This window comes from Vulpes vulpes, chromosome 14 (assembly GCF_048418805.1).
Source record: "Vulpes vulpes isolate BD-2025 chromosome 14, VulVul3, whole genome shotgun sequence".
NCBI classification, from domain to species: domain Eukaryota; kingdom Metazoa; phylum Chordata; class Mammalia; order Carnivora; family Canidae; genus Vulpes; species Vulpes vulpes.
Window position 1 is genome coordinate 133,382,468 of NC_132793.1, and position 15,314 is coordinate 133,397,781.

General features: G+C 45.4%; 1 protein-coding gene across 2 annotated transcripts in view; it reads left to right on the forward strand.

Annotated features, from left to right (window-relative positions):
- Positions 1-15,314, forward strand: part of CCDC149 (coiled-coil domain containing 149) — a 103,174-nt gene that overhangs the window by 42,936 nt on the left and 44,924 nt on the right. For both annotated transcript variants that reach the window (XM_072737978.1, XM_072737979.1), the window contains exon 4: positions 8,973-9,080. In XM_072737978.1, the coding sequence (XP_072594079.1) occupies positions 8,973-9,080 (108 nt within the window). The remainder of the gene's footprint in view (positions 1-8,972; positions 9,081-15,314) is intronic.

Sequence of the window (15,314 nt, forward strand, 5' to 3'; positions counted from 1 at the left end):
GCTGAGTTGGGGGGTGGGGAGCATAATCAACACCCATTTTGGAAGTCTGGAAATTAAGTGCTTTGAAGTGCTTAGAAGTGGTGGAGAACCAGAAAGAGCGTGGCATCTTCACCTGGTAAGCCGGTGTTCTTTCCCGTGGCAACCAACTGTCTGGTCATAAATATTTTCCTGCCTTTTTGTCTCCTCCTCTGAGGACAGACCAGAGCTTTCATGTTTGTAGTTGTAGAAATACAGCTGTCAAGGCGTTCTTTTAGAACTTAGAATCCCTTTTAAAACAACTCAGTTTCCAATGGCAAATCATCCGTTAAGGAAGCTGTGAAGAGATCATGACAACAGCGATGCATTAATAACTTCTCATGGGATATTGAAATGAAGATGTCTTCTTGATACTCTAGGCAGACCTGTACACAGAGCACCTCTTTGTGCCGCAGCGAGACCTCGCCGGAAGATCTCAAACAACCCTTTAAATATTTTTTTTTTCTTTGTTAAACAAGCAGTTCCTCCAAGGGAGACAAAGGGAATTGAAATTATCTTGGGTTCATGTTCTTAGAAGATGGGATTCTTTGGGGTCACAGAAGCCCATTCTCCCCATTCAAAGTCCTCCCTGAATAAACAATCAAACCCACGGTTGTCTTCTCCCGTTTTGATTTCAAGCCGATGCATCATGGGAGGAATTGCTCCTGGTTGAAGAGGGAGCCTTTGCTTTGTTCCCTTAAAGAGTGATGGTTTATTTAGTTGGTGACATGTGCCAGAAGGCCGGCCCTGGAGAAATCAGAGCCTAGAGTGGCCCTTTGTGGGATGGGAGGGAGCCTTTTTACTTCAGTGGAAAAGTCTTCCTGGTCAACCTTATTTTCATCCCCAGTGACTGCGAATCAGAGCAACTTTGTACATGCATCCTGGGCATGGTGCTCACAACCTAAAACTTCCTACAAAGATCTCTGGTGCCTTGAGATGTTTCTTTTTGTGGCACTTTGAACAGTATGACTTTCCTGTTCCATCAGGGAAACAGGGAAGAAAATCCAGGTCCCCCCCCCTCTCCCCGCCCAAATCTTAGTAACTGTAACTTCATTTTGAGCACTAGTGCATCTTGCTACAGCTCTGTGGACCCTCACAGGGAGTTTGGGGGCAGGGTGGGAGCACCCCCCACATTTACAGATGAGGATATTTAGGCCCGAGGAGTCTAGAGGACTTGAGAGGAGGCAGATGGAGAATCCCAATGGCCAAGATGAAGCACACATTCACGTCAACAGCAGCCTCCCAAATCTATTGACACGTGTTTGCCCGTGGGCCTGGAAATGTGTTCATTGGCAAGCGTGTGCTTTGAGATTATGGGGAGGAGGCTGCGGGGGGCTCCTTGTGCGGCCAGAAAATATGTCCGGAGTGACCTCTGGGTGGTTGTTTTCTTGTCAATAGGAAAACTGTCACCGTAGCAGAGGTCATCACTTTGGCAGTTGCCATGAATAGGGGGCCCTTGCTCAGCAAAGCAAGTATCACTCAGTCTATTACTATTAACACAGGAGTCGCCACAGACCCAAGCAGCAGAGTAGAAATTGCGATTAAATTTGCTATCAATCACCCTGCTCAAGTATACTTGATGTTTCATCAAACCTTTCTTTTTTTTTTTTTTTTTAATATATGCTTGTTTAATCGAGTACTTTGCCCTGTCGGTGGTGCGGCTTTAAGAAGTCCACAGGATCCACTTTTTTTTTTTTTTTTTTTTTTTTTTTTTATTTATTTGAGAGAGACAGAGAGAGCAAGCACCAGCAGGGGTCGGCAGGGGGCGGGGGGTGGTGTGCAGAGGAAGAGGGAGAAGCAGACACCCCACTGGATCCCAGCCCAGGACCCCGGGATCACGACCTGAGCTAAAGGCAGGCACTTAACCGAGCCACCCAGGCGCCCCCAACACAGCATCAAACTTCCAAACACCATGTCCAGCTGGCACAGTGTCTAAGTCTCATCTCTGTCTCCTCCCCCCTCCCCATCTCTTTTCCCCACTGTTCTGGAGGAAGTGCATAGGTCAAGGTTTCACCTGTCTCTCCGTCTCTTACCTATCTTTTCCCCCTCCCGCTTTTGACTTGCACTTTCAATATGTCAGCAAATCGGGAGGTAAGTTACAGGACTTTCTGGTAAACATCATTTTTACATTGTGATGTAGACTAACTTTTCCGTGGCCGGATTACAGCCGCGCTATGTATCTAATAAATTACAGAGGTCCATGATGACATGAGGGATTGTCCCTGGAGTATTGCCCCTGTGCCCTGGTTTGCCAGTCTGGATTATTTAGGGACTCAGGTGAAGAAGAGTGGCCTGCCCCCTTTTCTGCTCTTCCCAGTGGCTAGTGCAAGGATGGGAGGTTAATCTTAAACTTTGCATCGCTTTCTTTTATTTTGTGGTTTTTTTTTCCCCCTCTAACCTCTTAGGTTCAGTGACTGGAGGCCTGCAAATTTAACTAACAAAAGATAGAAGAGGGAAAAGTATATAACTTCATGACTATTTTACATGTATGGGAGTTCACAGGTGAAGTGGTTGGCTCGGGGACTTATGTACCATTTTATTTTTTATTTTTATTTTATTTTTATTTATTTTTCTTATGTACCATTTTAATAAAAGAAAGGGGGTTGGGGCTTCCAGGGATGATCGGCTATAGGAAAATGACTAGGAAATGTACAGGAAAACTAGCAGGGCACCCCGAGGGTTATTTTAGTGAAGCTTGTTTGTGCAGACTCATGGGGGTGTCCCGAGTGGCTCTCCGGTGATGGGCTGCTTGCTTCTTCCTGGTGTGGAAGAGGGTGGCTCCCCATTACAAGGGGAAATTTATGCCCTGCTTCTCAGCAGAAATGGGGAGGAGGGATGGGAACTCTCTGTATCTGTTGATTCTCAGTTGCTCTCAGCTCAAAATATCCTTATGGCAAGAGTGGAATATTTTGGAGTGGCATAATCTGATCTGCTTTATATCCATCTTTGCTTCTCTTAGTTCAGGGAGGAAAATGCTATGTAGCGGACCCTTGTCTCCCCATCTGAAAGATTCAGGGCTGTCTCTTGTAACTAGTGTCTTGAAATCCCTTCCTTGCGAGCCGTGTTGATGACTTGATCATCAACAAGATGATCCTTAACAAGAGTTAAGAGTCCTTAACAGCGATTGTCATTGCCAAATATATCATTTAAAAAAAAAAAATCTCCCTGCCATCATTTCTCGTGAGTTTAAAAAATGTATTGCATCTAGAGTGTAAACTGCTCTGATATATTTTATGGCACTTGTAGGGGAATGGAAACCCAGGGGTAGAGGCAAGAGTTAGAGCCTCGGATGCTCTGGGACTCGAAGAAAGCTGGACGAATGGCTCCCCTTGCCCGCGGAACTATCTGCCTTAGGGAGAATGTCGGCCCCCCGAAAGCGGAAAGGTTGGGGTGAGATCCACACTGCCCTCTCGAACTTCCTGGTCTTTGCCTTCACGAGAACTGTCAGGGTTTGTGGCCTTCATCTCTGTGCAGAGAGAATTTCCGTAAGTGTCACGGCGCCCACCTCCGGGGCTGGCCTTGGTGGCACACCTCTGCACACCCCCCTTGTGATTGGGGGTTGAATTGTTCCCTGACGAGGATGTGCCTTGCTCCTTCTGGCCTCAGGTGTCTCAGCTACGTTCTCATCAAACCTCACTTGCCTCTCTTTCCCCATCTCAAGGTTTGGGAACTTCCAGCTAGAAATAGTCCCTTTGGTACACGGGTCCTACAATCCGTCCCGCCGTAGTCATTCCCCTGTCATTGGAGCTAAAATGTCAACAGCTAAAATGTCAACCTTTATCATCGGCCCCACTAGATCTGAATATTTATTTATTTATTTATTTATTCATTCATTCATTCATTCATTCATTCATTCATTCATGAGACACAGAGAGGCAGAGACACAGGCAGAGGGAGAAGCAGGCTCCCTGCAGGACTTGATCCCAGGACCCTGGGACCATGACCTGAGCCACCCAGGTGCCCCTAGATCTGAATATTTAAAAGAGCTTCTTTGCACACCTTTTTACACTTTTGCTGTTTCTGCTACCTCCCGCCCCAGAGATCTAGAGGCGACGATCTCTCCGTTTGGGTTTCCTTCCCTGTGGAACCCTTCCCGGCGTGAGCCGGTCCTGCCAGCCTCTCTGTGACATTTCCTTAACACTGCTGCTCGTGCAAACTGATGGTCGCAGAGTCCTTCTCAAGAACACAGAGACAAAATGCTCTGCTTGGCTGATAAATTATAAGCAGGCGCCACGTGCTAGCTTGATGGATTGTTAGAGGGAGCGTGTGTGAGTCATGGGTGTTATTTTTGGTCAAAAGAATCGTGTGAACTTTTCTCCTCTATTTTGAGTGCTTTCAAATGTACTACTTTTCTTTTTCTTTTTCTTCTTCTTCTTTTTTTTTTTTGCCTTTCCCCCTCCTTAAGGTATATGTCAAGGAGTTAGGTACCGTTATCAGAACAGTCATTTTCCAGTTCCCGAAGTTATTGTTTTGCAGCTGAGGAGGCGGGAGGGCTGAAAAGACTCCATAGAGAAGAAATATGTGCTGACAAGGAACCCAGCCTGTGAAATGTAAAATTATGGTCCCACCTGCTTAGAAGCGGGGTGCCGCCCCCAGCTGGGCCTGCCAAAGGGGTGAGGGACGCGGGTTGGGGGGCAGTTTCAAAGCTGGGGTAGGCTTACTAGAGCCCAGCTGGGAGGCTCTGTGCTCCCGGCTGACCCCCGTTCTCGGCTGCTGTACAGGTGCCTGGCTTGATTTTGGTAAAACTCTTTTCAGCCGGCTGCGGAGTAAGTGAGGGTTGGCAGTCACATCCCTGGCTCTGTAAATCATTGTTCCCGAAAGCAGCCCTGTCCTCTGCTCCAGGTGGCACTGGGACCTTTGAGGTGTCCACCGCGTGCCTGTCCCGTGCTAAGGGGCCAACACCTGGGAGCCCGTGGAGCACTTCGAGGTGAGGTCCAAGGCCCATGCTGGGGCAGCAGGCTGCTTGCTTCTGGCCCGCGATGAACGCAGAGACTCCCATGGCAAATTGGACAGCATGACTTTATGTCTGTTGACTCGACCAAACACTTGGGGTTTTATCCTGATGTCACCGGAAATTCATTTTTGTAGTAATTGATTTTTTTTTTTTTAATGTGCTTTACAAAAGTTCTGGCCTGTGCCGGGGTTGGAGGTAGAGACCCGGGCCTTCACCTCGGACAGATCTGGTTGTACTGGTTTAGCCACTGCTTGAGGCTGGTGAGTGAACAGCAGAGTCCTGCCACTGCCCGAGGGCCTCAAGCCACTGTTGATTCAAAAAGGAAATTAAAAAGAGGCCCCTGGGTGGCTCAGTGGTTGAGTGGCTGCCTTTGGTTCAGGTCATGATCCCGGGGTCCTGGGATCAAGTCCCCACATCAGGCTCTCCCCACAAGGAGCCTGCTTCTCCCTCTGCCTGTGTCTCTCCCTCTGTGTATGTGTCTACAGAAATAAATAAATAAAAATCTTTAGGAGAAAAAAGGAAATATTAGGAACATTGCAGATATTTTTTAGGGGGGTCTTTTATTAAATTTCCACTGATACTCTTTTTAAAAATTTTAATTTTATTTTTAATCCCAGTGTAGTTTACACGCAATGTTATATTCATTTCAGGTGTACAGTAGCGATTCCACATCCCTGGACATTGCTCAGCGCTTGTCCTGATCAGTGTCCTCTTGATCCCCTTCACTGTCACCTGCATTTGTTTCTGAGCGCCCCTTGGGCTGCTTAAGAAGAGGCAGGTCCTACGAAGGTGAATTTTGCTGTGTCTCCTGCAGAGGGGGTGCTGAGATGCTGCTTCTCGGCCCCTCCTTGGGGCCAGTCCCTCCGGCCTGTGAGGAAAGGATTATGCTGGCTGAGCTAATGTCTGGGAGATGTTCTGGGGTTCTGTGGAGGGAAAGCAGAGGCGGCCCACTTGCGATACCTTGTGCTGAGGAAGCAGGATAGGAAAGTCAAGAGTTGAATCATCACTGCACTGCGGTCCCCGGGGGATGGGCCCCCTCTCATGGCCTTGAACTGCTTTCCAGCATAATGGTGTCATGTGATGGGAGAGGGAGCGAGGGAAGCCAGGTGCCTTTCCCCTTATCTGGACCATTCCCCCCTCCCATCCACAAAGTTCACGTCCCACTCTCTCTGCTTTTTTTAAGTCTTGGTTTAAATGTGATCCTTTTCTGGGGGCACACTGTGTTCCCTTTACCCACTTGGTTTTTCTCCATAGCACTCATCCTCCAACCATTGGATCCTCTGGATTTCATTACAACATAATGTAACAAATGTAACATCATTTACTCAAATGTGAGTTTACGAGGGCAAGGTGTGTTTTGTCTGTATTGCTCGCTGCTGCTGTGTCTCCAGAGTCCAAAACGGTGCCTGGCACCTGGTAGATGCTCAACAAATATTTGTTGTATAAGTAAATGAAGTGATAAGGAATAGTGAAGGGGCAGGATCACAAAGGAGCCTGTTGTGTCCAAGGATGCATTTGGCCATGTCTACCCAACAGCTGCCTGAGTGGTTGAGTTGGAGCTATTGGAAGGACACAGTCAAGAGGAGATAACCAATCCTTTTACCGGCACCTACTATATACCACACACCGTGGTCGGTGTCCTATGCCCACTATTCAATAAAGGTAGCATATCACCACATGAAGTATGTGTGGTTAGCTGTATTTGCAGGTGGGGAAACTCAAGAGGTTGAAGAATTCACCCATGGTCACTCAGCCCAGTAAGCGGCAGACTGGGATCCAGCTTAACTTCTCTGATTTCTAAAAATTTCCAAAGATAGTCTGTTGGTCACAGTAGCTGTTGTTTTTCTGTTTGTTTGTATGTCTTCAGGTGTTTTCTTACTTTGTTACTTGTAAAGGAATGAATTTTCCTCATCCCTCACCAAATTTTTATCTGATAAGAATGGAGATCTGGGAAAATCAGAATACAACTATCCTAAAATACGAACCTTGCACATATGAGGTGGAAAATGAAATCGCATTATTGAGTAATACAGGGCTTGGTTAAATCCAGCCAGCAGGGATGAGTCAGGTTTCCACACAAGACTCGGTCTGTGCCCAGCACTGGCTTCAGTGTTGGTACATATTGTTAATATTCCAGATTCTTCCCTAGGCTGAAACCACGACCTCCAGACTCAGCATATTGTCTTTCATTTAGAAAATATTTATGGAGCATCTACTAGGTGCTTGGGGTAGATCCATAGAGAGAACAAAGTTCCTTGCGCTTCATGGAACTTCTATTTTTGTAGGGAGAGGGAGGCAGGAAATAAGTAGTAAGCAGTAAGCCATGAAATAAATTACACAGCGGTGGCATGGGCTGTGAAAGAAAAAAAACAAGTAGTGTAGGGGAAGGGGCTTGGAAGATCAGGGTCTCCACCTTGAAAGGAGGTCACAGTGTTAGACCAGAGGTCCAGGTGGGCTCTGTTGAGACTGTGGCTTTTCCACAAAGGCCTGAAGAAAGTGAGAGGGGGAGGGGGCCAAGAGCTTTTCTAGAGAGAGAGCATTCCCATGAGAGAGCATAAGGCAATGGTGCCAGGAGCGTGCTGGGAGCGTGCCTGGTATGCTTGGGGAACAGCAAGGAGGTAAACTTGGGGTGAGCTGATTGGAGTGGGGAAGACCCTGAGGGTTGAGACAACCTATACTCCAACTGGTGGGAAATGGGAGATGAGACCAAGAGCAGAGTCAGGGATGAGCCACGCCAAGGTTTAATCTTTTTTAGTCTCTTTCACCTTCATTCCTTTTTTTAGTACTTGACATAATTGAGTATTCCCAAAAGTGTTAGCATTTAAAAAAAATCTTTATTATTATTTTTTTTAAGTAGGCTGCATGTCCAATGTGGGCTTGAACTCATGAACCTAAGATCAAGAGTCAGATGTCCCAACTGAGCCAGCCAGGAGCCCATCCCCCCCAAAATGTATTAGCATTGAAGTCTTTGGAGATTTGGCCACTACAGTTACACCGGTCCCCTAATGTCTCTGGATTTGGGTTTCTTCAGCTATAACATGAAGGGAATCTTCAAGATAATCTTTAAAATCTCCTGTATGACTATTTCTGAATGATTCCTTCCCAAAGGCCATATTCTCATTGCTTGCTTGCTTCCTTCATTCATTCATTTGCTCATCATGAGTCTTTAAAACATTTGCTGGAACACGAGCCCTTCCTGGAGCAAGAGTCACAGATGCCGAGAAGTAGAGAACAGAATCTCTGCCTTTCTGTAGCTTGCAGTCTTCTTGCAAGGTTAGATCAGGCTATAAGCAAGGCGAGAACCCGAGCAATGGAGAGGGATCCACATGGGCCAGAGGGATCCAGGTCTGAACAGGGAGCACATCCTATGGAGGGGATGTCGTCATGAAGCTGGGACCAGCAGGTGAATGGCCCTAGGAGCACAGGACCCAAAGAGGGGAACAAGGAGGTGAAAAAAACCAGCCCAGGGGACTGCTGGACCACCTCTGGACCCCGATTTCTGAAGTGGTTGCTCATCCCTTGTCCCCTCTCCCACTGCCTCATCTCATGATCGAAATTCTGGTCATTGAGGTAGCAAAGAAAAGCTCATTAAACCAGTTCTATTTAAAGGAGAAGAAAACTATCTAAATGAAGAAAGCTTTTCTTGTATTACCAGCTCAAATTTTAGAATTGAACTCTGCATCCACTTGCAAAATTTTTGGTGTGGAGCCCTTACCATTTTTTGTCTCAAAAGTCGGATATGACTGACTCTTCTGTTACTTGTCTGTGAGGCCTTCTGGAAACAAAGAACAACCCTCACTGAAGTTCAAAGCCAATACCGTTCCCCTCCATGCAGTTGTAGTGGTGTGATTTGCACACTTGCTGCATTCGTGTATGAATTTATCCTAATGGGCTTTGTGTGGTTCCACTCGACCCGGATGCCAGCCTCAGTAAGCCTTGCAAAGCCCCAAGTTATCCACTCCTGTGTTTCTGATTGTATTCCGTAATATGTTGACATTTCCAGGCTAATCTTGCACAACTACTGAGAGATTCTCAGGACCGAAATAAACATCTGGGAGAAGAAATTAAAGAACTTCAGCAAAGGCTTGCAGAAGTCCAGGGCGACAATAAGGTACCGTGTGAATATTTAAAGGGAAAAAGCTCTGCCGTGTAATTGTGCGCTAGAGGTTTATGTATAGCACATCAGAAAAATGTAATGCAGCATTTGCTGAAAAATTTGTTATAGATTTTTACATTTGCAATGAAAATTCACAGTTTAGCATTTCTTATCTTTATTACTTTCCCTTTGTGCGTGCGCACACGCTCATGTGCGTGCTCCTGGGTTGCTCTAAAATATTGCCACAACCCATTGTAGAAGTTCCATTATGTTCAGGTTGGTGGTGAATAACATTGCGGTTGAGGGCAAAATAAAACGCAAAATGCTATACTTTCCTCCTTCTCTACAAATAATGGATTTGTGGCTCAGATGATTTGGAATTATTCACATTCAGTTTTGAATTTTAAGTAGTCATCCTACTAATTATGTTCACATAACCAATTTATTTTATTGCTAAATTTGGCAATTTGTATGGAACATTGCTCAAAATCCACTGCGTGGTATTAATCAAACTCCCCTGTTGGCAACGTTAATTATAAAATATGAACTCATAAACTCCAAACTAAATGTGTGCACTCTCTCTCCCAGCTGAAGCTATGAACAAAAGTACAATTGAGAAAAGAAAGAAAAACCATCGAAGTTTAATTCTGTCTCCCCCCCCCCCTAAATAATTTTCTGTTTTGCCACTATAGATTCATTTTCAACTCCTTGCCAGAGGCAGCTTTCCTGATAGAGACGGCCATTGGAGTTTGACTCGAGAAAACTCCATGGTGGGGAGAAAGGCCTTTCTTGGGAAATGTCTCTTAAATGTTACCAAATTTTCTTGACAAATGACGGTGATGTTCACTGTTTCTGGGAGTTGTTGGTTATTGGAAGGCACCATTTTGAAAGATGCATTTAAAAAAAAAAAAAAAAGGCAGGGAGGTGTCTGGGTTATCCAGAGAAGTCTCTAACAAAAGATCAGAGAGGATTTTCTGCTATTGCTGGCTTGAGAGGCTCAGTGTGAAGGCCAATTGGAAGTCTTCCTATGTAGCCCCTTCTCCACTTAATCTGCCTTTAAATTTTTTTTTAGACCTCTTGGATTTAACATATATTTGAAAAATTAGGCTTTTTCTATTCCAGGTCATGAAGTAGGGGTGGGAGAGAATGTGATGCCTAAGAAGGGTTATAATTAACACTGGACAAGCTAATCAGGCCTCTGGTGTGGTTTTATGCACCATTAAAAGGATTTAAGTTCTATAACCTAGGTGTTTGGTCCATAATTAAAGGCCAGGCCTTCTTAGTCACTTCCTCAAGTGATAACAGCAGGATAAGGTTTTTCTAGAGAATAAAGTGAGATGTGGGTAGTAGTTTCCTTTAAATCCATAAAAATACTACAGGGATTTTGGAGATAGAATAAATCCACAGAATACTAGAACATTTTGAAGAAGATGAGATTTTTGGATTCATGGTTCTTGATTGACTGATTTTTTTTTCTTATTTCTTTTTTTCCCCTTAAATAAGCTACCCCTTCCCCAACTTTCTGAAATATACTTCTTCTGCATCTTCTAGTTACTTTTAATTTTGTCACCTTTCAGACATGTGGTATATTAGGAATCAGTGTTTGCAACTGATATTTCAAGGGAAGAAAGGAAAGGGAGGGCGTGTGTGTATATGAGTGTGCATGTATGCACGTGTGAGTGTGTGTGTGGCTGAGTGTGTGTATATGTATGCGTGTGTTAACACTAAGCACAGGTCCGGGGCTCCTTTTGCATTGGCACAGTCTAAACTTCTTGATTTGTTTGTGCTCTGGGTCTTTATTCCAGTAGCTGGACACATTTATCAAACTTTGTTTTCTTGCCCAAGGTTTAGAATTTAGTGACTCATATTCATGGCCTGTGAAGTAATTCGCCTGCCAAAAGGTACAGGGAAGATGTTATAATGTTCAGCAGACCCCGTATCTCAGTATCCAGCCTCTCCTTAAAAAAAAAAAAAAAAAAAAAAAAAAAAAAAAGCCAACTGCAGTCAGCCCCAGAGATTCCATTTATTCTCATTTGCATCTATAGTTATAGGGCTGATTTATTTTCAGATCCCTGTGAGTCATAGCCACCCTCCCCCCACCCCCACCCCCAGTCATCAACATTAGGGCCAGATTACTCATTCGATAATGACACCAGGCATCTTGGGAGATTTAGAGGCCCCTGTTCCTTGGTGTGTGGTGGAGAATGGGTTAACCCTTAATTTGCTTTTTTATTCATTATGTCACTCGCTGCTCTGACCTTTGTGTCACCTTCCAAATCCCATCCAACCTTCTTGCCATGGGGGGCTAGGCCCTCCAGTATCTGGCCCCTTACTGATTTCTCCATCCACATCTCTTGCCACTAGTCACCTCATGCTTCAGCTCAGCAGCACTCAGGTCAGTGCCTTTGCTGAGCTATATATTGCCTTGTGCCCAAGGGCCTTTGCACTGGCTGTTTGCTCTGTCTGGGACTCTCTTCCCCTTTACCTCCTTCTCAAACTCCTGCTCATCTTACAGGTCTTAGGTCAAAGGGAGCCTTAGCCTTCTTCAGCTCTTAGCAGCAGGTCCTGTGCATGCCCACAGTGCTCTGCTCTCCCCTTTCTGCTTACACTTGTATGGCCCCCTCGCCCCAAGAGGAAGCTCTTTGCAGGCGGAATGTCTGACTGGTATACCACGGAGGTGCTAGGATGAGCACTCTCCATTCCTGATACATCGACATTATGTAATGAATCTTTGTTAAAGGAATGGAATAAATGAATGAGTGAATGAAAAAATGAAAGAATGAAGGGAATGAAAAGAGCAGAAAGGCTCAAGAAAGAGGAAGAGGAAAACGAAAAGGACAAAGAATATAAGGTTAAAGCAGACTGAGAAAACAAGCTGTGGTTGTCATCAGGAACTCTGTGTATGGCTGAGAAGTAGTTTTGAAATCTGGAGAAAGGAGCTAGAAAAACGCAAACCTTCACCCAAGAAAAAGCAAAACCAAAGCAAACCCAGGTATCTCACCTTGGGAAGCCCTTGTGGAGAGAGCAGACCTGAGTCTGAGGCTGAGCCTTGGTGGACTTGGGGTAAGCATCCTGCTCACAGGCTGCCTCAAGCCCGTTAAATTCAAGAACACTTGGTAACTGCTATTGTCGGACCCCGACTCCCCTTCCCACCTCGTTCCAAACAGAAGGGCCGATGGCATCGTTTTATGAGTGACTATTAAAGCAGAAGATTTTTATCTCCAAGTTGCCATTTTAACTGATGACCCTTAGCCATATTTTGGGAAGCCCAGATTCTAGATGTTAAGTACGTTTAAGAAACAAGGTGATAGGAAATTACTTGCCTTGGATATTTTAAGGTAGACTAATTTTTCCATTTGTTCAGCTAGAGCCTTGTAACCCTACGTGCCATAAAGCATTTTCAAACAGCCTCTTGAAAGATTTGTTGCCACTCTGGCTTACGAGCAGCTCAGCCCTCCTGTGAGGTTGGGAGGGGGGGTGGGTTTCTGTGATGGGGTGGGGAGGGGGGGGTCCCGTGATCAAACACCACCTGCCGTCTCTTCTGAACTGTGCCCCAGAATTTCCTGGAGCTCCTGGATGGACACAACCCCCCTGTCCAAGCTAGAAGAGAGGTGTGAGAAGGGAAACTCACCAGACACCCTCCGTTTCCTTGATAATTATAGTTCTGAAAGGTTAATGAGGAAAGAGGAGGCACGTGGGGAAATTGAGGACTCACATCTCCACAAATCACCCTGGGAAAAGCTTTTCATGGGTGGTAGATTGCCCTGGGCTCTCAGGGTGTCAGTCTGTGAGGAGTAAGGACCAATTATGTGGAAAAACGCAGACAATGCTGGGGCCCTAAGTCTAAAAAAGTAGCCCACTGAGAGAAGTGCAGCTTTCCTTCCTGCCCTAAAGGACTGCTTGCTCCTTTTCTGAACTTGGTTTTCTTGTCCATTTGCTTTTGGTTTTCTTCAGTTGACGGATGATGGCACTTGACCGCAGAAGAACAATAATGCAATGCAAAGTAGAAGAGCAGAAAACAACAACAAAATAAAACAAAACAAGAACAACAACAAAAAACCAAAGTAGAAGAGTGGATTTAGGGAAAAGGGACCAGGAGGAATAATGGGTCCTCCAAGAATTTTAGGATTAGGAAGAGCCAATCAATAAAACTAGCAGAGCACATTTGGATCATATAGCCGGCTGGTAGACCAGCTCTCCAAAAGCGGAAGGCTGGCTGATAGTGCTTTGCCAATTTCCATGACAAATCATGAGGCCACCGACATGAAGGCACTGAGTTGGGAGTTGGAAAGGTCAGCATCCCAGGAAAGGCCAGCTCCAGCCTTGCCCATGTCTAAGTGGTGTACAGAAATACAGTCCAAGAGATCCAGCTTTGGAAATCATGAGACCCAGGCTTGTATTCTAGCTCTGCCAGGGATTGTTTTATGGCTTTGAGCAAGTCCATTTTCTCTCCAGGCCTCAGTTTCCTCATCTGGAAAATGGGAGCAGTCATACCTCACATAGAACTGTTGTCAGTTTTTGTTGTTGTTGTTTTTTACTCATGAGAGACGCAGAGAGAGAGAGAGGCAGAGACACAGGCAGAGGGAGAAGCAGGCTCCATGCAGGGATCCTGATGTGGGACTCGATCCCAGGTCTCCAGGATCACGCCCTGGGCTGAAGGCAGCGCTAAACCACTGAGCCACCCGGGCTGCCCTGTCAGGTTTTATCATTTATTCATCCACACATAATTAGGGACTTGCTACAGACTGCTTAATGTTCTAGAAGCTGTGGATGTATCGAGGAATAAGAAAGACAAGGTACCCATCCTCATAGAGCTTATATTCTGGTTGGGGAGACATACAGTAAGAAAATAAAATACGTAAGATCATCAGAGGGTGGTGAGTGCTGGGAAGAAAAGAGCAGGACAATGAGGTTTAACAATTGGGTGCGTGTGTGCAATACTCTGTTTGTAAAGGGTGTGGCATAGGGCCTGGCACCCAGAAGTGTTCCATAAAGGTAACTGTTGCTGGTATCTTAGCATGACCTGGGGCCAGATTGGACCCAGGAAACTTGGGATGTCCTTTCTGGTGGTCAGCTGTTTCAAGTGAGCCGGGTGTGTGCCTCCTATTAGAGACAGAAACTGGGTGGGAAGCCTGGCATCTGGAAGATGGATCCCCAAAACCCAGCACTCCATATAACCAGCCCAGCCTTTGCCAGCACCAATCCTGTTCACTTTGGTGCAGAGCTTCTGGAAGCTTCCTTGCATTTTGTATGCCCCTTGTAGAATAAGCACCGAATTAGGGAATGCCAGGAACAGGAACTCATGTTCCCATTGAGACAGCCAGAACTTGATTTCCTTGTCCATTTGCTTTTGGCTTTCTTCAGTTGACAGATGATGGCACTTGACTGCAGAAGAACAATAATGCAACGCAAAGTATTCAAAAGTAAGGAAGTTCAGGTGGACAACTGCTCCTAGCAGTGTCCTGTATTCACATTTCCTGGGCCTCCGCTGGTCAATTTAAATGTAGCTGTTTGTAATATTGGATAAACATGGACTTTTGCCCTTAATAATGAGCTTTACGCTACACCAGCTGATGGTCTTTAAGCACCTCTGTTTTATCTGGTGTTGGCACCATAAAATGATAGAGCCCTTCCGGGAACATAACCTCTATTGACGTGGGTCTTCTGGATGGATTTGGAGAGCAAGCCAATTAGGTTGAAGCCACAGCCAATAAAAACAGACCAATGAGCATGCGGGAGACTAATTAAAGTATATTTTGTTTTTGTTTTTTTTTTCTTTAAAAGAGAGTGCTCAGCTGTGGCTGTTTGTAATGGTCCGGAATGAGGTATCAGAAAGCTCTTTGTAAACTGTTCCTCTTTATGCTTCAAAGGAACAGAGAGATGTCCTAGTCTGTAGGAAACCTAGATGAAGAGAGCACTCTAATGAAAAGCTCTGACCTTGGGGCATTATAGAAATTAATTATGAAAGATTAAAATGAGTGATAAGGGCCCTTCACCTGCTCCAGCCCCAGCGTATCTTGTTCTAACCAGGATCTTGATTGTAAACTATAGACAAGGCCCAGTTAGTTCAGCAAGCAGCCAGACTAGCTCAGTGTTCCCTAATGTAGCACGGTCAGATGAATTAGATATGTTTGGTCTCAGAGACCGTATTTGAGCCTGTTCTGCCTTTTATGAGCATGTAGCTTGGGTGGCCCGTGAGGCCAGTGGTTTTGGACATTCATCCCATAGACTGGACACTGTAGTTATTTT